General features: G+C 33.9%; 4 protein-coding genes and 1 pseudogene across 7 annotated transcripts; 2 read left to right on the forward strand and 3 right to left on the reverse strand.

Annotated features, from left to right (window-relative positions):
- Positions 1 to 3,188: 3,188 nt before the first annotated feature.
- On the forward strand, positions 3,189 to 3,608 carry LOC107960739 (glycine-rich protein 5). Its single transcript, XM_016897026.1, has one exon. It carries the CDS (start codon positions 3,189 to 3,191, stop codon positions 3,606 to 3,608), a length of 420 nt encoding a protein of 139 aa, XP_016752515.1.
- A 2,766-nt stretch (positions 3,609 to 6,374) lies between these two features.
- On the forward strand, positions 6,375 to 9,347 carry LOC107958281 (U3 small nucleolar RNA-associated protein 6 homolog). The gene is made up of 6 exons (XM_016893995.2): positions 6,375 to 6,898; positions 7,025 to 7,681; positions 7,770 to 8,219; positions 8,489 to 8,661; positions 8,861 to 9,044; positions 9,137 to 9,347. Exons 1-6 carry the CDS (start codon positions 6,488 to 6,490, stop codon positions 9,230 to 9,232), a joined length of 1,971 nt encoding a protein of 656 aa, XP_016749484.1. The 5' UTR covers positions 6,375 to 6,487; the 3' UTR covers positions 9,233 to 9,347.
- Positions 9,348 to 9,455: 108 nt separating this feature from the next.
- LOC107958283 (aminomethyltransferase, mitochondrial) lies at positions 9,456 to 12,891 on the reverse strand. 4 transcript variants are annotated; one of them, XM_016893996.2, is made up of 4 exons: positions 12,163 to 12,891; positions 10,826 to 11,416; positions 10,280 to 10,398; positions 9,456 to 10,156 (listed from the first exon to the last, which is right to left on the reverse strand). In XM_016893996.2, the coding sequence occupies exons 2-4, from the start codon at positions 11,381 to 11,383 to the stop codon at positions 9,610 to 9,612; spliced, it is 1,224 nt and encodes a 407-aa protein (XP_016749485.1). In that variant the 5' UTR covers positions 11,384 to 11,416; positions 12,163 to 12,891; the 3' UTR covers positions 9,456 to 9,609. The 4 variants fall into 4 exon arrangements, with proteins under 4 accessions (XP_016749485.1, XP_016749488.1, XP_016749486.1 ...); XM_016893999.2 differs by having other exon boundaries at positions 10,826 to 11,401; positions 12,170 to 12,874; XM_016893997.2 differs by having other exon boundaries at positions 10,826 to 11,401; positions 12,163 to 12,874.
- A 357-nt stretch (positions 12,892 to 13,248) lies between these two features.
- Positions 13,249 to 15,056, reverse strand: LOC107958282 (probable F-box protein At4g22030; annotated as a pseudogene).
- A 1,869-nt stretch (positions 15,057 to 16,925) lies between these two features.
- Positions 16,926 to 18,489, reverse strand: LOC121229415 (probable F-box protein At4g22030). Its single transcript, XM_041113662.1, has one exon. It carries the CDS (start codon positions 18,398 to 18,400, stop codon positions 17,123 to 17,125), a length of 1,278 nt encoding a protein of 425 aa, XP_040969596.1. The 5' UTR covers positions 18,401 to 18,489; the 3' UTR covers positions 16,926 to 17,122.
- Between the last annotated feature and the right edge of the window lie 2,678 nt (positions 18,490 to 21,167).

The following is a 21,167-nucleotide window of genomic DNA, read 5'->3' on the forward strand; positions in this document are numbered from 1 at the left end:
TAAAAATACATGAGATACAATATACGGATGGGCAGGTCCATGGTACTCGATACTCGCCTTTTATTTGGTTTTTAATTTATTATATTATTGGTGAAAACATTTCTTTCTTATTCTCAATTTAGATATTAAATAAATTAGTCTCTTTAAATAAATTACAATAATTTAATATTATCAAATTAAAAAATAAATAATCAAGAACAAATAATCATGATATTAATATTTTCATCAATTATACATATTTTTTGTTGGTATAATAACAAATTTAATATTTAAAGTTTAGACATTTTATCAATTTATTTATTTAATAAATTTATCCTTAATATTTATACACACAATTAACATTTATATATAGCATATAAATATTAAGTGTTAAATTTGATATTACACCAATTAAAATGATGTAAATTAATAAAAAATATTAATATTATAATTAATTATCTACTTTTAAAATTAATAAAAATTAAATTATTTAAATTTTTGTAAGAGATGGAATTTGAAAATAATCGAAAAGTTATTTTGTGCTAAATCTGCTGTATTGATCATTTTGGATATGGAGGCCGGGAAAAAGTTACTCTTTTCAAAATTAACGGAAAAAAAACAGAATTATGCTATTATAGTGATGCACTTTTTAAATATTAGTCTTTCTAAACACTGAAAAACAGGACGCTGCAATAATGGAGTGGACAACATTGACTATACAGCATTGACGCACCATGGAACCCCTTTTTCATTTTTGCTTCTTTTAAAAACTTTTTTATTCATTTCGCAACCTACACCGATTATGATTATATTCTTTTTTATAGAATGTCTAATATAATAAGGTATAGCGAGTACGACGTTAGTATAAGACACTTAGTTTTACTATATTATTATTTATTTTGACATGCCACAATATACGTAGTCTTCTATTTGAAATTACTGTAATTGGAACAATATCAGCAGTAATTTTATGAAATAACAGATGTTGTTTGAGGTAAAAACTTGGATTTTGATTAATATAATTATAAACCTATGTATATATACAGGCTAGAAGTACTTTTTAAGATATAAAATTATGAAACTAAAATCTATTATCTCCTCTACCAGCTTAAAATTCTACAAGAATATTGTTTTATTTTGAATCATTTTGTTGACTTTTAACACTTTGATTTTGTGCTGATTTTCCCAAATTCTTTACATAGTTGAGTTGATTCAGATGCTGGGAATTGGTTCTTTCTTTTAGTTTGAGAGTGAATGTAACATGTATGAGGTGTTATCTTATTTATATATATTAATCCGTATGGTGGTTGAAACATGCACCCAACATTAATCCATTTATGCAAACTCATGTTTTGGTTGAAACAATTGAAAGTTCGTGAAGCATTTCCATATTGCTGTTTCTAATTTGTAAAATAATGTGTAGTGAAACAAATCAACCATCTCTCATTGCACATATCAAAGAGTCATGCTTGAAATTACTAGAACCCGGAATCAGCCCATTATGGTAAAGCAAGGCCCTAAATACTGAATAGAGAATCCAAAAAGGCCTGCCTATTTGTCCAAATTAAAAGTTGCAAAATTGTGACTTCTCCACTGCCGAAAGTGCCCACAAATTGACCCTTCGTCTGAAGATTTTTTTACTTTTTATTCTTTAACAATGCCCGTAAAGTCTGCGTCCAAATGACATCTTCAAGCCTTGAATTGTTGTTTTGATTATTATCTTTGAACCTATATGGTATATGCTTTCAGCTCTAAATAGGAGGGGCATTTTAAGTGGATGGTTTTAATTATCGATTTATTACACACAAGGATAGCAATGGTGCTGCAGGTTGGCTTAGCTGATCCATCAGGAAGCGGCAGACGCAATATATCTGATTTTTCAATGCGTCTATCTCTGAATCAAAAGTTTCCCAGCCCGTGTTTACGCTGAGGAAAGCTAAGACCCCGTATATGAATTTTTCTTTTTTTGGGGTCTGATGCTCTGGTGTCCAATAGTTATATCAACTCCTGACATCGAGCCAAATCAGATCCCTAAAGGAGAGATAGTGTTGTTTTCTCTATCCACAAAACTAGAATCTGATAGCTTTACTTAAGAGGACATTAAATTCCATATTACTCGACTCAACAGGCATAAGTGAACTCTATTACACTTGCCTAAAGCTATGCAAATAAACGGACGTCGTAGCAAGTATATCAATTGTCTTTTTGGTTTCCTTTATTGGTTCCCGAAGTATATATACATGTTAACCATCCAACGAGACAGACAGTTAATCCTTAACAGTTAACACCTGCCGCTACCTCCAATTATGACGAACGGTGACCAAAAGCACCATTCCAAAGGCTGAAAACCAGGCTTGATTCACGTGTGCCAAAGGAACCTTTTTTCTATCCTCTTTTCTGGCCTGGATACCAGAGAAGGGGATCATCCGAACTTTTCTTTTTTCTGGTCTCATGATGCGAAGAGTCGGCAGCCAACATATAAGTGCTGATGATACACCAGATTTTGGGTACTTCTTCATTTCTGTTTCGTGAAGATGAATTTTAATTTTGAACCAACAAATTCATTTAATTCAGTGGAAAAATTTTAGTGTAACCACCGAAATGTTTGATACAAAAGAGAAAAGGGAGGGCAAGAAGGGATTGGAGTTTAATGTTAAGGGCCAGGTTGATTTTAATGGAACAGTACAATTTAACTGTTTTCTGGCCGTTTGTTTTTGGTCGGCGTTGTTAATTAGCTTAATCCAAAGAATGTAACCATATGGTTGGTTCTTTGTAATGCTTGGGACGTAGAAGATAATCGTCATGGTGACAACTGTTGGGACCTCAAAGTGAGGCCAATTAAATTTGATAAGATTGCCAATGAGAAAGTTAGATGATGGAAGGTCTTCAACGTTGAATTAAAATAAGAGCAATAGCCAGTTATTTCATTCAATTATTTCATTCAATGATCCAAAGACCAAAATCAACGCTTCGAGTGGTGGGTCTCTTTTTCCCTACGCGCAGCTGGCTATATTAACTTCCATGTCTCAGCACGGATTATTGATGATTGGAGGCATTTTACTATTTACCTTTTTAAGTACCCTAACCTTGCAGGCAATTTTTTTTATACTCAGTTTTACTTCTCGGACATCTATATAAATGTTCTATCATTCTGAGTACTTTTCTCATTGCACGTTGTGAAATATTTATAACAATTCTTAGTATAAACGATGGCTGTCTGCAGGGTTTCTGTCTTCGTGCTTGTTGGTGTTCTTTTTCTTTGCGGTTGCATTGATGGTAGGAAGCTAGTGAGTGAAAAGGAAGTGCATGCGGTTGGTGAGAGTAAATCGTTCTTCCCCTATATCCCTGGTTTTGGTGGTGGATTCGGTTGGCCTGGTGCTGGTGGCGGCTTAGGTGGTGGGGGAGGTGGTGGTGGCGGTGGCGGTGGCGGTGGAGGTGGGGGTGGCAAAGGCGGTGCTGGATATGGTTTTGGGGGTGGAGTTGGAGGTGGGTTTGGGTCTGGAAACGGAGGGCTTGGTGGCGGAGGAGGAGGTGGAGGCGGTGGTGGTGGGGGAGGTGCTGGTTCCAATGGCGGTGGGTTTGGCGGAGGATATGGAGGAGGATTTGGAGGCGGAAGCGGAATACCGTGAGTTTAATACCTGTGAAGCTAAGTACCGATACTGTTGCTTGGCATTGCAGTAGCTTTGTCCTATCCTGTTTTCTTGTTATTATAAATTTGTGCGTGCATTACTTGTACTACTTGGCTGCCATTATATGTGTAATTGTAACATGAAAAGCCTAAAAGTGAAAAACTTGGAACAATATTACAAATGTAATAAAGTTTACTAATTTATATCAGTGGCTTTTTAAATTAACTTGTATTTATTCATTTTCCGAACAACACTACATTTTAATAAAATAATTTTTTTTAAATCCTACCAACAAACAAAAAGAAATAATTAGTAGTTAATAACCTGTGTTAACATTTGAAGTTTCCCCTATCCTTTTCTTTTAAGACTTGCTATTATTGTCGCCTCTCTCGACGCAAATAGGGTGTCACGTTATTCTTTGAAGGATAATCTGATTATTTCAAAACCTCAATACAAGAAGAAAAGAATGAGTTAAATGGTAAGAAAGTATCATGTAAAAATGTTAACAAATTTATTTCACCCTTCTTCAAATTTATAAAAAATGTTATTTTAGTTATTCATTAATTTCTTTTTCCTTTTTTAATTTTTAAATTTATATTTTTTTGTCAAATTACCCAATTGAATGAAAATTGTATCATACATGTGAATTGCCATGTGTATAACAAGTTAATATTTAATTAATTTTTTTAAAATTTAAAAATATTTAAAAATTATATCTTTTATATTTTTAATAATTTTGATTATTTTAAATTTACAAAAATATTTTTTTCAAAATTTAAAAATTTAAAAAAATTAATTAAATCTTTATATTTCATCTAAGTGACGATCCACATATATGTCACGTAAATAAAATAAAAAAATTAATTTCCATCCATTTGAGAAGTATTTGATAAATTAAATAAAATTTAAATGTTAAAAAAATAAAGTTGAATGCGAAACCAATGTTAAAGGAATCAACATATTGTTCTGTTTTTTTCTAAATATATTTTTGTCATTAATTTTCTTTGGCATTTAAGTAATTGATCAACATGGACACAAATAATGTGGTTGGATTTTAAGAGAAAATATTGTATGAAATAGTAATATTATTTATTTTCAATAATTTAATATTATATTAATAATTTCATCCTGAATTTTAGGATTTTTATTTAGATTTAATTTTTTTAAGATGAAAATATTAATGTGACATTAAACTATTAAAAAAATAATAAAGACGACGTGCTGTCACTATTTCATACCAATAAATTTTAATGAGTTAATTTCGACAAAAAGAAAAGAAATTGGTTGACAATGATGAGATTGAACCTTTTTTCCACATTAAATTGATTGACAATGACGAGATTGAACTTTTTTCCACATTTAAAATTATTTTCACATTATAGATTACCCAGGTAAGAATGATATAATTTGAATACAAACTTTATTCTCCAGGTTTGATATTTTTGTGAAGAAAATACTATTATTAATATCAATTGTGAACAATATTATATAGATATGACAGATAATATACACAATAAATAATTTTTTTTATAAATTAAGGTGCAAATTTCATATTTATAGAATATTAAAAAAAAGAAGTAAAAATTAATTTGACAATAACTACAATATCGAAAAAATTCAGAAACAAATTAGAGATGCATCCACATAATCAAATTGCTAAAATTTGCATCATAGCATTGTCATCATCAAATCAACATGTTGATAAACACTGATGAACCAAGAAAAAATTGTAAAAAAATCCCCAGAGATCTACTATATCAGTAATGCACAAAAAAATCAAATCTTAGATAATTTATCATTCTCTTTATCATTTCGAATCTATCACCATCACTACAAATTAACATTATAAAACTCTTTAAAAGGGTATAATAACAATATTATATTAACAAGTATCACATATACATAAAATGATAATAAATAAGGATCCATTATTGCCGGTTGGTTGATAATTTCAGCTTTTAATTAGCAAGGCAGTTTTGCATTTTGGATTTTGGGTTTTTTACGAAAACCTGTGTCAAGTCAATGGACTAATGAAATTTTCAAATAATATTAGTGATTTGGATTAAAATGTAGTATTAATATATGATGATGACATTTATATATGCTCTTTATTTTTTTTAGTTAAAATTGACTCTCAACACATTAAAAAAGAGATAAATTTAATCAGCAATCTTCTAAGAAGAGTTAAATTAATGATTTAATGAAAATATTGATTAAATCATTAATTTGTTAAACATGATAGCTTACATAGTAATTTACGTGTACTTGATTTTTTTTAACTTTTATAAATTATTTATAATTTTCTTGAATATCAATTTTTTGCTGAATGTTTTATAATTTTTTATTTTTTGTTAACATGACATAAAAAACAAATAGTGTCATGCCAATATGAGTACATGTGAACTACCACATATGTTACCACATTAATATTGTTAAAATAAAAATGTTCTAGCATTTTCATTAGAAAAAAAATGATTCATTTGACTATGGTTAATGATTAAATTTAGCTAAAAAATTTAAGAGTTAAATGAAAAAAATGTAAAACTGATAACTAAAAAGTTCATTATTCCTACTAAAAATATAAGGATCAAATCCCTAAATTAAATATAGTATAAGAACCAAAATAATAATTTAATCTAAAAATATTTTACTAATGAAATTTGAAATTCACGGAGTGGGCATAAATTGAAAGCCCAAATTCATCTTGATATGATTCAAACATAAGCCCAGTCCACTTGCATAAAAGCTAACCATCATTTCGAATCCCAACAAAACAAAAACCCCGAACCAGACCCATTCCTTTCCTTCCCCCCTAGGACTATAATCTTTTCTTAAACCCTAAACACGCGCCCACTCTCTCAGCTCAGCACGAAGCAACAATGGCGGACGTAGTTCAATACCGTCTCGAGCGCATGGTGGACGAGCTCGATGACCTCGAAAGTCGAGGTATCTTCACTCGTCGCGAGATCGCCGAGATAGTTAAGCAACGTCGCAAGTTCGAATACCGACTCAAGCGGCCTTCTCCCCTCAAGCAAGATTTCATTGCCTATATCGACTACGAGACTCAGCTCGACGCTCTCCGCCGGCTCCGTAAAAAAGCTGCAACTCGTGAACTCCTGCGCCAAGGAAAGAAGAAGACCAAGACGAGAAAATCGGTTTCCGATTTCGCCCCCGTCTCGAGAATCATGGAGATATATAGACTTGCCGTTATGAGGTATAAAGGAGATGTTGAGCTTTGGTTTCGGTACCTTGAGTTTTGTAGGCAGAGAAAGAATGGGAGAATGAAAAAGGTACGTTTTTTTGTTTCTTATTTTCTGTTTGGATATGGAAAAGAAGATTTTTTTTGGTGGGGGTGAAATTTGGGTTTTAAAGGTGAATGATCGTTTAAATTTGTTGATTTTTAAAAACTATTGTAGGTTTTGGCCCAAGTGATTAGGTTCCATCCTAAGCTGCCAGGAGTTTGGATATATGCAGCAGCTTGGGAATTTGATCATAATTTGAATGTAGCAGCTGCTCGTGCTTTAATGCAAAGTGGTTTGAGAATGTGTCCTAATTCAGAAGACCTTTGGGTAGAGTATCTTAGGATGGAACTTACTTACCTTAACAAGCTAAAAGCTCGAAAGGTTGCTCTTGGGGAGGATAAAGGAACCTTAGTTCGTGATAAAAAGGATGCCGATGAAAAGCAATGGAAGGAGGAAAACAAAGATTTGTTTATGTCCCTTGATGATGAAGACAAAGAAAACAATGATCATGTGTCAGATGAAGAGTCTGAGAAGAAATTGGATTTGTTTTCAGAGCATGCATCGGGGCTTCTTAAAACGGTATATAGTGGGGCAATTCAAGCACTTCCTTCTAGTTTTAGCCTCAGGAAACAATTTCTTGAGATACTGGAATCAATAGAGGTGGCAGATTCAGAGGAGCTTCGTAGTGAGATACTGAGGGATATGAAGAGAGACTTTTCAGCTGATCCTGAATATTGGGATTGGTTAGCAAGACTTGAAATGTCTGATGCCTCAATTACGGGGGAGAAGAATGAAGATGCCATGCATTCTCGGTTGCAAATGGCAGTTCAGGTTTGAAGCTATTAACTATATATTACCTAGTAAAATTCTAGCGAGCATATTTATGAAATCATATACATTATTTCTCTGCCATGTACAGGTTTATGAAGAGGCAATAGAAGCAGTGCCTTCAGCCACGATGTTTAAATTGTACATAAATTTTTTGCTGGATGCCATTGCTTCTGAAAGAGGAGAAGTAGAGGCCTTTAGCTTATCCGATCATGCCTCCAGCTATATTTCAGATATCTTGAAGGTTTATGAGAAGGCTGAAACAACAGGGTGTCTTACTGAAGAACTTGCTTGCCAATGTATTTCATTTTACACACAACTGGGGAGATTGGAGGAAGCCAAGAAAGTAGCAGAGAATCTTTGCAGTGGAAAACTTTTAGATTCAGTACAACTATGGCTTTTAAGGGTTTCAGTAGAAATTAGATGTATCACAAAGGATTCTCTTTCTTCTAGCAAGGCTGATGCATTATCCATCTTTGAACTTTTTAGAACTGTTCTAACAAAAATGTCAATATCAGAAGCTGAGAGCTTGTGGATAATGGTATGTCTCAGCATTAATTTCCATCTTTGCTTTTCTGTTCTATTCAATGCTCTAGTTGTTTATTTATTGATCATTCCCTTGCTGAATGAACCTTGGATTCCCTGAAGTCATGATTTGCCTAAAATATTGGATTGCGCTTTATCATCTGTGCATTGTTTGTGTATGAAAAGTTAGTGTACTTTTATTTCTTCACCTACTACATCAGAAACAAGAAGGCAATAAAGTTGATGAGTATGAAAGTCCTGGTGTAATGCTATCTCATTCTGCAGGCTCTCAAATTCTTTGCAAATCAGAAAAAATCTTTTGAGAAGCTGATTGAACTTTCTCTCAAGGCAGTCGCTAAATATGGTGGCAGTGAGAATGGGTTCTCTCTTTCTTCAGCTGTAGTTAATTTCATCCTTCAAAAGGATGGACTTAAACATGCAAGAGAGGTTTATAAGCGGTATGTTCTCATCTCTTGAGTCAATGTTTCTTATTACTTCTATTTTGTCCTCGATTGTATCCCCAGAGGAATTTAAAGTTTTTGCTTGCTGCTGTGCTTTTGCATCTATATGTTAACTACCAGACAAGGATCGATTTGTCTAGAAAAGCTCTCCGTCAATGTTAGAAGTTTCTAACTTTTTGTCCTCTGCAAATTGTAGATTCCTGGCTCTACCTCATCCAGGTCTTGCATTATACAAAAATTGCATTGAATTAGAGTCAAATCTCGCTTCTCTTGGCAACGAGGATTCTCTAGTAAATACCCGAAAGTTGTACGAAGCTGCGCTTGCAACTTATGACCAAGACACTAGCTTATGGAAAGATTACCATTCCGTGGAAACTAAGGTGCGGATTATGTGATTTCTTTCAAACCATTGGCTCGGATTCTAACTTATATATCATGTCCTCACTCACCGTCTCCCAACCCATTTTTACAGTTGGGAACATCAGAAACTGCTGCTGCTATCTATTGGCGGGCTCGGAAATCCTTAAAGGACTCTGCTGTAGATTTTACTTCCCCTGATCAGTTATAATTCTGCATATTTTTGACAGTTTCTGCAATTTCGATGTCCATTATCTTTATTTATTTTAAATATTTGATGTTTTGAAGGGAAAACAGAGGAAATCCAGTAATCTTAAGTTCCAAAAGGGAATTTTGAGTAAATTTTAAACCATAACTGCAATAGACAAAGTAATGTTAGATATGATTATACTACATGAACACGAGGAAAATAATTAAATTTAACACACGACAAATTAACAAACTATAGCATGCCCTGTCAGTTAATAGAAAAACCAGACCCATTAGCATTACTTGCAGGGGCTTAAAAGTTTACAGGAAACAAGGAAACTCGATAACTGGAACCAACGAGAAATATGTTGGAGCTGAGCCTGAAATGTAAAATTGATCTTAGGATGGTTTGTAATATTTTGTAGGTACAAATGGCATTTTCGTGACAACCCCATCATAGGCCTTTCCTCTTACCAAAATCTTAGCTTTGGTGCCTGCCTTGTGTAACCCAGATTTCACGTATCCCATTGCTATATTCTTCTTAAGGCAAGGACTAAATCCTCCGCTGGTGATTTCACCAATGTTGTTCCCTTTCTCGTCCTGAATCTCACTGTGGGATCGAGGAGGTGGACCATTGGAGGTGAAGCCAACTCGCCTGATTGACGGCCCCTCTTCCAGTTGTTTAAGGATTACCTCAGCTCCTAGGAATCCACCTTCTGCTCTCCTCCTCTTCCCTATGGCCCAGGTCAGTCCAGCCTCCACTGGTGTTATATGTTGCTCCATGTCATTACCATATAAACACAGCCCAGCTTCAAGTCGGAGACTGTCTCGAGCTCCAAGTCCTGTCAACCTAACCTTCCCTTCAGATTTCTCCAAGATTGCTTTAGCAAGATCCACGGCATTTTCAGAGGGAACTGAGATTTCAAATCCATCTTCACCAGTGTACCTACGATAGATTAAAGAGACAACTCATCAGCTGTCCTCCCACAGCATCCCAACAAGGGATAACATCACCATGCCAATCAAATTACTCTTTGAATAGCAAGAAGAAATACAAATGGAAGCTTACCCCGTTCGAGTGAGAAAGCATAATGCACCATTGATATACATTATACGGAATTCCCCAAAATATAGCTTGCTCAGATCTTCCTTTGTAAGATGTTGAAGAACTGGTGCAGCGAGAGGACCCTGCAAGACAAAAGACGGGGATGTTTCAACTTTCTAAGATGACATCCATTTATCTTCAAATTCAATTAAATTGCATATTCTAAAAACCGTCTCCACCATCATTGACAACACGAGACTAATTTTTTCTACATATAGTGAGATGACAAAGCTACAAACAGAGTAATAACAGCTAAACCCGAACAGGTTCAATTGCCACAGGCAATTCATTCTCTCAAAACCTGCAAACTGTAAGCGCATCAAACCATTCAAGAGCAAAAGGAAAACATTTGAAAGGAGAAACATTTGCATGGAATGAACCCAAGAAAAAAGCAGAAGTATGCATTTCTTATTCAAAACAATCACCAGCAAGTTGCAAGGAAGCAAAATAATGAATCTATAAAGAGAATCAGAGCTGGAGACATGCAACTAGAAGAGTATAGAGATTAACCTGGAGAGCTAGGAGAGATCTCTCATCATGGATGTGCCATGAGACATCCCCACCTTTGGACTTGAATGCCTTCATATGCTCTTCGATGTGAGCCAGATCTTTATCCCTACAGCCTGCATTCACAACTAGGTAAATGTGATCATCCTTCACTTTGGTGATCACGGAATCATCAATTGCCCCTCCCTTCTCGTTTGTAAAAACAGTTAGTGTTCCCGTTCCAGGGGCGAGTCCAGCAACATCGGCAATGACGAGCTTTTCAAGGAATGGAACACAGTCCTTTCCCTTAAGGCTTAACCCACACATATGAGAAACGTCAAAGAGTGAACCATTCTGCCTGCAATTCACCGTAGAGTCCATAATTGAGTCCTTGTACTGGATCGGCATGCTCCATCCGGCGAATGGGACCATCTTCCCACCATGAGCAATGTGGAAGTTATAAAGAACAGTCTTTTTCAGATCAGCTTCTGAAGCAAAGAATCGACGTGCTGCAGCCTTCTTGTCAGCCTGAGCTACACGGCGTGTAATTGATTGTCCAAGATGCCAAAGACTTCCCCTCATCTTCTAAAGTTGAAAAATCTGATGAACAGTAATCTTCCAGAAATAAGTAGTAAGACAATCTTGTAACACTAAGAATAGCATTCACATCTCACTTCAAAAGTTGGGTAGTTGAAGATAGACCAAGTAATGCTCAGTTATGTGTTAAGGAAACACAAGTTCTAAGAAAAGTTGCACAAAAACAAACGACTAGCAACAGGCAAAATCAGTAGTAAAGGCAATCATTCAAATTGAAAGGGGAAAGTGATTTTGACATCATTGTGCTATATTCAAGTCAAATGGTTCTGGGAAATACCATAGGTCAAAAACAAGATTAGCAAACAGAATGGAAATATGCGGTACATTTAATGCCTAAAGTTGAAGAGTAATTCAATGCAAATGCTTACTGGCTTCAAAATCACACAAGCAGTCCAATGAACCGGTTCAATTTCAATGTTACAGTCCAAAACCATATTACTAATCAAACATCAAATGAACTTCACAGATGAAACAACCCAAAACGATCTAGAAATCAGCATTGAACTATCCACGACAGACATTCACACACACAAAATAAAAATAAAAAATCAGACCATCTCCAATGAAAAACACCTCAGTATGCCCAAGTTTTAGAGATGTAAACGATAGGAACAGAAAAGGGTAATTAACGAAAGAAACCAATGCTGTCGCGTTATCAATCAAATTCACCACAACATCATAAAGAAACAAATAATGATACCAAGTTGTTAAAGACAAAAAAACAAACAATGAAATAAGAGAAAACAAGAGTGGAAAGGGCTTACAAAGAACCTTTCTCTGCGTTATTCTTCTTCAAAACTCAAAAGATAGCAATTCAGATAGCACAATAGAACATTGCTCTGCTAAGAGATAAAAAAAAGGATAGCCTTTTTTATATGGGTGGAAGACATCCATTGGCAGTATTAAAAAAATTTTAAAAAACGAATAAGATCAATTGATAGTAAATTAGTGGGTGAAGGAGGGCTTGTCGCAAAATCGAGAAAAACAAATAGCCAACAAAGCCACATCGTCAGCGAGTGGTGCTTAGAGGATTTTGGAACTATATATTTCACCACTTCCTAATCCTATGTCTTGACCACCTCACCCACATGTATCTACTCGCTTAATCTAACGGCTGTCATGACGAGGATCTAAATGTCTGTTGCTGATTTTATGCGAGGCTAAATGTAGTGGGTCTGTGATTGAACTGAGTTTAGAAACGAGTACAGGGGATTAGAGCGACCCTTGTAGTTGAGAGATCACTCTGAAGATAAAATATATATATTTGTTCATTTGAGAAAATATTGTTGTTACTACTTTAAAAATAAAAAGCAAGAAATGAAGAGTTGATGAGATGAGACTTTTGCCAGGTCGGCCACCCAAGGAAGGTGACGCTGGAATTAGCCAAAAGTTTTGTGGCAATAGTATTGATTTCCTTAATAGCAGAAGAAAATTGAAGAAAATGGGTCCCCGGAAATCTCAAAATTTGAGCATTCCAATTCATTCTACAGCTATACCAGCAAGCTTATATGGTTCCCCCCATAGAATCAAACAGCAGCCTCCATGGATCCTGGAAATAGCTACTTGGGCTTAGATTTTAGACCCAAATGACTCAGTGACCCAGTCCCAAGAATACAACGTTGAACACTTCTTAATCCTTCAAAAATAGTTGGAAGACTCAACAATGTCAACATCCAATCCATTGACCCTTAAGTTCCTTGTGTTAACATATTATCTGAGAAACAAAAGCCAATAATATTAATTTCTTGTACTTTGAAATTTGATATTTCTTGTTTTATATCTACACAATTCTTTCCCCCTTTTCAAGAAAAGTAAAATACGGAGAACAACCAAATAAAATAATCAACCTTAAAGAAAAGATGCATGAGCCATTAAGTACATTAATTTTCCTTAGTTCAACCTTATCTCGTATAGTCTTTACAAAATTGTACAAATCATTTTTACAAAATTGTACAAAGAAAATATTATCAGTGGTTAATTGAGTGAATCAAAGAACCAATGAACAATCCTTGTATATATGCACATGTTGTGACGATGAATCTCCATACGTTAAAACAGCTTGCTTGCGAATTCATCAATGGGGCTTCCTTCTAGACGAGAATAATTGGATTTTTTCGCTAGATCTCTCAGCTGTGACACGCTTCTTCCGAATTGGAATGCCACCTTCATTTCAAACAGCTCCCCGTTTTCTCTTTTCTCCAAATCGCTTTCACTCAGAGTCCATTCAATTGATTCTTGCACGAGTTTGAAGAAACCGGCGTTGTTCCTATACATCTCGAACACCATACCAACTTGGACACCGTGCTCGAATGTGTTGACAGCCGAAGCTAAAGCACCTGCAACAGTTGCCATTATTGCTGCCCAAGGACCATTGGACGGACCCATAAAGGCAGATCCTAGAGCTGCAATCCCAGTTAGTAATGGCCCTGATGCAGCTAAAACTTTGTTCATCTTCAGTGCCTTGTTTCCTAGCCTCTCGTAATCTTCACTGTCTTTTCTCTTAATCACCTCTACGACTTGTCTCATTTCCAGTTCCAGCTCCTCCGTCCATCCATTGCTCTCTACCTTTCCGTTAGAGTGCTTTTGTTTGTTTGTTTTCTGAGACTGGGTTTTTGGCCACCAAACAGCAGGCTCTAAACTTTCCGGGAATTTTTCAAGCATTACGCCTAACAAGGGAAGAGGTGTAAGCTTTGTCTAGAGCCAACACTTTCTTCATAGCATCTTTGGGCTCTTCTTTGCTTGGAGTGCCAATGGCAAGTAGGGTTTCTATTTGTCCCTGAAGCTGCTTAAACAATCTCGTCGCATTACGCTGCTCTTCCACAAGCTGTGAAGGTTGGATTTTGTTCATCATCACCAACATTCCCGTGGCTGCAGAGAACAAGAGAGTCGAAGCCAGCTTCAAACCCAAAACAGAAACCCCAGCGCCGACAGTTGCCGTAACACCAGCCATGGTTGCGGCGGTGAGGGTGATCATGTTGATGGAGTTAAGAAGAAGGGCGTTCCAGTTTTCCCGTTGTTGGCCGACGTTGTTGTGGATCTCCACTCTATCAACAACGGACTCTAAGATAGCATAAAGTTGTACGGTAGCCATTGCAACAGATGAGCTTTCTTGAACCGGCCGTGTCTCACTCCCAATGACATTCTTTTCAAATGGGATTGTATTTACGAACCCAGCCCTAGTTTTCAATTCCACAGATAAGCTTTTGGTTGGTACTTTTGGAACCGAAAACCGTATTGATGGAAGCTTTGGGACAGACATAGCGGCATGGATTTGCTTTGAAGGAGAAGAAGAAGAGGCTAGAAAGTCAGAAGCTTGCAAAGAAGCCATATGAGGGCGTTTCTTGTTTAAGATCTCTTCTGTTGGTGAACTTGTATTAGAAACAAAGTTCAAAAAACCTGCGGCTTTGAGCAATTAGAAAAGGGAGATGTTTTCTTGCAGATGTTAAGGATGAAAGGTGAGGGGGGCTTTGGAGGCTACATTTATAACAACCAAACCAACGAAGGCGAGGATTAAACTGAGTTGAGGAAGTCAAGTCATGTTACCAAAAAAAAAAAAATTTGTTGACCGACTGGTTGAATTGACTAGGCTCTTTGGCTGACCTATTCGCGTCCATAATTTTGAAGCTCAAGATTTGATTTCCTCTTTTGGTAAGAAAACTGACACTGTTGGCGTATAAAGGCAAGAACTGGATCGTTTCAATTAATACGAGCGTCATTAAAGAAAAGAGATTGGCAAAGGCAATGCAGGGCATGGCATCCTGCAGTCATCAATGTTTATATTCATCTTCTGCTAAGGCTTTCACATATTTGCCTTTGCTTTTGGTGGGGAAGTGGTTTTTCGATAAAAATTAATTGAAATTATAAAAAATTTGTAAAAATTAAAATAAAATTATATATTTTTTAAGGTCTGGAATTAGATTTTAATGGGGACTAAAGTGCGAAAATAATTTGAGTTGGATGGGGAATCGAGTAAAGATTCTAATAAATAATGTATTTAATGTTTGGTGGTTTAAAGTAAATGATGAGTAATGATTTTGGTTGAGAAGAGATGATCGATCTAAGTGGTAAAGATAGTTTACAGAATGGTACAGGGCAATAAGTATGAAAAAACAAAAAATCAATAGTAATTTTTATTAAAAAATTTAAAAATTATTTGAAATTAGAAAAATATTATAAGTTCTTGAAAAAATTATAAAATGCATGTCATTAAAAATTATTAAATGTTGTAAAAATTTAAAATTAATTCTCTTTTTTATAAGTTTTTATTATTTTTATAATTTTTGATAAAATTTATATAATCTTTAAAAATCAATTAAGTCCTCCTAAAATATTTTAAAAATCAATTAAACCCTCAATGTCAACATTTTTTCACGCTAGCCGATATATTGTTAAAATTTTCATGTCAACCGCTACATCAGCACTTAACAATCCGTCAAGAGCCTTAATGTAAATAACAATTCAAAATAATTGTTATTTTTAGATTAAAAATCCAATTAATTGTACTTTTCAACTAAAAACCCAATTAAATTTTGAATACCTTCGAGGGGGCTTTTAGTACTTTAGCCAAAAACTAATTAAAAAACATATGATAACTTTTAATACTGGATTGTAGAGTTTTAAATTTTATTACTAGTGATGATTCATGATTAGATAGATGAATAATGAAGTTTGTTAACCCAAATTGATGCCACATTTTAAAAAACAAAACTAAATATAATGATTTGTTAGCCCCATTTGTATAATTCTCCACTATCAATATATATTTAACATAGAATTAAAATTTTGCTGCTGACTTTCCATATTATGGGCTTACGTACGGCTGTGTTTACAGTGAAGACACTTCACACTGTCGCCTGCATTCAACCTTTTTCCTTCCTTAGTCAAACAAATGATCAAATATTCCTATTTAGTGTTGGCTTGACACAGATTTGATCTCCAAGTTGTGAATTATTTTTACATCATCCAATATTTTATTATTGTTTAATTTGTAATAAAAATAAATTTGAATGTGTGCATTTTTATTGACCTTTAGAAAGAAAACATTTCAAAAGTAAATTAGTGTAAAAGAATATGTCTTATATATGATGGCTTAAGGAGAAAACTAATTAAACGTCAAAGCAAAACCTGAAAACCATCTTATAAGAAAAACCTACTTATCAGTTCTTCTTTGTCATATAGTTTGAGTGTTTTAATGACATTAATTCATCTCACAATTTAGTTCTTTGTATATATTGGGTTGTGTTTTTAATTACAATTTAATTATATGATAATTAGAACCGGAATTAAAATTAGAATTACAATTACATTGAATGGAATAAATTAATTCTAATCAATTAAACTAAATAGCTTACATGAAAAAAAAAAAAAACCTTGATTAATATAACTAAGATTTCATTTACCATAATACATATAAAAGTACGAGTTTAACTTTAATAGATTAATTTTAAAAATGATATTTATAATTCAATTTAAAACTATTAGTTTAAAAATTGTAATAATTATAATAATTTTAATATAGAGTTATTACTTAAATAAAATTATAATTTAATTTATAATTATTAATTAAAAATTTTCCATGCGGCATGACGTACATGTTACAACTTTATCTCCTATCATCTTTACAAAATTGTACAAAAAATATTATCAGTGGTTAATTGAATGAATCAAAGAATAATCCTTGTATATATGCACATGCTGTGATGTTGAATCTCTACCGGTTAAAACTTAAAACAGCTTGCTTGCGAATTCATCAATTGGGCTTCCTTCTATACAAGAATAACTGGGTTTTTTGGCTAGATCTCTCAGCTGTGATAAGCTTCTTCCCAATTGCAATGCCACCTTCATTTCAAACAACTCCCCGTTTTCTCTTTTCTCCAAATCGCTTTCACTCAGAGTCCATTCTATTGATTCTTGCACGAGTTTGAAGAAACCGGCGTTGTTCCTATACATCTCGAACACCATACCAACTTGGCCACCGTGCTCGAATGTGTTGACAGCCGAAGCTAAAGCACCTGCAACAGCTGCTATTATTGCTGCCCAAGGACCATTGGACGGACCCATAAAGGCAGATCCTAGAGCTGCAATCCCAGTTAGCAATGGCCCTGATGCAGCTAAAACTTTATTCATCTTCAGTGCCTTGTTTCCTAGCCTCTCGTAATCTTCACTGTCTTTTCTCTTAATCACCTCTACGACTTGTCTCATTTCCAGTTCCAGCTCCTCTGTCCATCCATTGCTCTCTACCTTTCCGTGAGAGTGCTTTTTTTTGTTTGTTTTCTGAGACTGGGTCTTTGGCCACCAAACAGCAGGCTCTAAACTTTCCGGGAATTTTTCAAGCATTACGCCTAACAAGGGAAGAGGGTAAGCTTTGTCTAGAGCCAACACTTTCTCCATAGCATCTTTGACCTCTTCTTTGCTTGGAGAGCCAATGGCAAGTAGGGTTTCTATTTGTCCCTGGAGCTGCTTAAACAATCTCGTCGCATTACGCTGCTCTTCCACAAGCTGTGAAGGTTGGATTTTGTTCATCATCACCAACATTCCCGTGGCTGCAGAGAACAAGAGAGTCGAAGCCAGCTTCAAACCCAAAACAGAAACCCCAGCGCCGCCAGTTGCAGTAACACCAGCCATGGTTGCGGCGGTGAGGGTGATCATGTTGATGGAATTAAGAAGAAGGGTGTTCCAGTTTTCCCGTTGTTGGCCGACGTTGTTGTGCATCTCCACTCTATCAATAACGGACTCTAAGATAGCATAAAGTTGTACCGTAGCCATTGAAGCAGATAAGCTTTCTTGAACCGGCCGTGTCTCACTCCCAATGACATTCTTTTGAAATGGAGTTGTATTTATGAACCCATCCCTAGTATTCAATTCCACAGGCAAGCTTTTGGTTGGTGCTTTTGGAACTGAAAACCGTATTGATGGAAGCTTTGGGACCGATATAGCGGCATGGATTTGCTTCGAAGGAGAAGAAGAAGATGCTAGAAAGTTAGAAGCTTGCAAAGAAGCCATGTGAGGGCGTTTCTTGTTTAAGATCTCTTCTGCTGGTGAATTTGTATTAGAATTAGCGCCTTTGAGCAAAATAGAAAAGAAAGATTTGTGTTTGCAGATGTTAGGGATGAAAAGATAGGGAGACTCTGAAGGCATAATTTATAGCAAAGAACGAAGGGGAAGATTAAACTGAGTTGAGGAAGTCAGGTCGTGTTAGGAAATGTTGACTGACTGCTTGAATTGACCAGCCTCTTTAGCTGACCTATTCGCTTAGCTCAAGATTTTATTTTCTCAGTGTAGGATCGGGTCTTTGCATGGGAAGTGGTAAAAAAACTCGTTGCTTTTGGCGCCTGAAGGCAAACAATTCGTTCCATTCAATCAAATATTGGCGTCATTAAAGGAAAGATATTGAAGGCAAGGCAGGGCATGGCAGCCTTCGGTCAATTTACGTTTATACTCATCTTCTGCTTAGGCTATATTTGCTTTTGGTCTATAAACTCCACGGTTTAAGATACAAAATATATACTACGAGAAGGAAATAATTAGTTTAATCTCAGATGAAAATACTTATATAAAAATACGTTATTTATTATATCCTAAAGTGTACGTGTCATTTATATAAAAATGTGTTTCTTATAATATTCTAAAGAGGTGTGTGCCACCATGTGTTTTCTTATTATATCTTAAAGGGGCATATGTCATTTATATATGCAAGGAGTTGAATTTATGTCTGGAAAATAGAATTTAAGTTTTGCAGCTGAGCTGACCTTGCATATATATATATATTATGGCCGTGTTTACTTGGAAGACACTTCACATTGACATCTGCATTCAAACTTTTTCAATTTTTTTGCATTCTTTTTAATTTAACTGCAAATTAACAATTCCTACATAGTGTTGACTTAATTATCAAATATGTATAGTGTTGGGTTGATCCATATTTGATCTCCACGTTGTGAATTCCTTTTAGGGTATTTTTAAATTATGTTCATATCACATCCACTATTACCATCTTTTGAACGTGCATTCTTATTGATCTTTACAATGATTATTTCAAAAAACTAATTTCTAAATGGTTTAAATCAATGTAAAAGAATATGACTTTAAGATTGCTTAACGAGAATTTTAAACATCAACCAAAACCTCAAAACAAAAGATATATGTTAAAATATTTCTTAAGTTTTTTAATATTTATAAATTTAGAATTTAATTTATACACTTTTATTTTTAAAATTTTAGTTGTTTTATTTTTTATATTTTAAAATTTAGTTTTAATTATTAACACTGTTAAATTTTTATGTAAATTATACTTGTGGTCACTCAAAAAGTACATATATTCTATTTTCATTAATCTATTAACAAATTGTTGGCATGGCTATTAACCTATTGAGTAACTCATACGTGTCATTTTTTTTGACTTTTGACTAAAGCTAGAGATTTCTCTATAATTAGCTTAAAACACTTTGCTTTTATTTTGTTTCCTCTTTTATTTTTTTATTTTTGGTTTTTTGAGATGGGGAGCCTTTTTTTGAAGTCTGAGACAACCGTGACATGTTGGTCCATTAAAATTAAAATTAAAATTAAAACAGAACATCCCAAGATGAGTTTTTTTATATGAGTAATACTAAAAAAATTATGAAAATGGGACATGTTATAAATTATTTACGTAAATGGTACGTTTTCTATAGTAAATTTAGGTGGCGCCAATGTGTTAGGCGACACCAACCCCAAAAGCATCCCATCATCACCCAATCATTCCGGGTGAAAAAAATTATTTTTTAAGTAGTGCCGCCACATTGTCAAACAACACAAAAAAAATACAGGTCTCTTTTAAACACATAATAAAAACTGTAAGAATACAATTTTTTTTAAGTGATGTCTCCTGACACATTAACAGCACTGATTCAAAGTTTTTAATTGAGTTAGTGTTACGGGTTATTTAATTAATTATCAAATTAATTAGTAAAAAAAAGAAAATAATCTGATTTTATAAAGTAAATTATATTATTTGAAGGTTTAATATTTGGTACACTAACAATGTATTTTTTTTATTCTACAAGCAATCTTAAAATATTACCACATGTTTCTTTCATTTCTTTTTTCATATTTATTCTTTAATATTTTACTATACTTTATAGTATACTTGTTAAACCCTGATTCTGCTTGTATAGTCTAAAAACTCATTAGCAGTGTACCAAATATTTTTCATTATTTTAAAAATATTTTTATCATTTTATATCTTTTATAAGAAATAAAAAATATACACACATAATAAAATTTAAACTCATACCATTTATTTTTTTACATTTATACTTTACCATTTTATCAAAATATCATTTATTATTTATATTATTATGCATAAATATATTTATTACATAATTTTATTTTTCACTGTAGATGTGTTATAATTTAATATTAATTAAAATATATCTTATTTATAAAATTAAAAAACTTCACTCAAATAATTATAGTTAAAATTTTAACCTGACGGGGCTTTATGATGGATTGATATAATTAAAAAAAAATCTTTTAAAGAAAAATAAGGTTAAATTTTACTATTAGTTCATGTATATTATAAAAGTTGTGGATTTGGTCTTTATATTTTAATTTGATCAATTTTAGTTATTGTACTTTTTGAATTGGCCTGTTTTAGTGATTGTGTTTTTCAAATTTTGAAATTTTAATCTGATCCAAATAGTAAAAGCTTAATTTTTTTTAATTAAATTCAATTACTAGTCCTTTACTACTCATAAAATTGTAGATTCAGTCCAAATTCTTTAATTGGATC

Source organism: Gossypium hirsutum, chromosome A05 (genome assembly GCF_007990345.1).
Source record: "Gossypium hirsutum isolate 1008001.06 chromosome A05, Gossypium_hirsutum_v2.1, whole genome shotgun sequence".
In the NCBI taxonomy this organism is placed as follows: domain Eukaryota; kingdom Viridiplantae; phylum Streptophyta; class Magnoliopsida; order Malvales; family Malvaceae; genus Gossypium; species Gossypium hirsutum.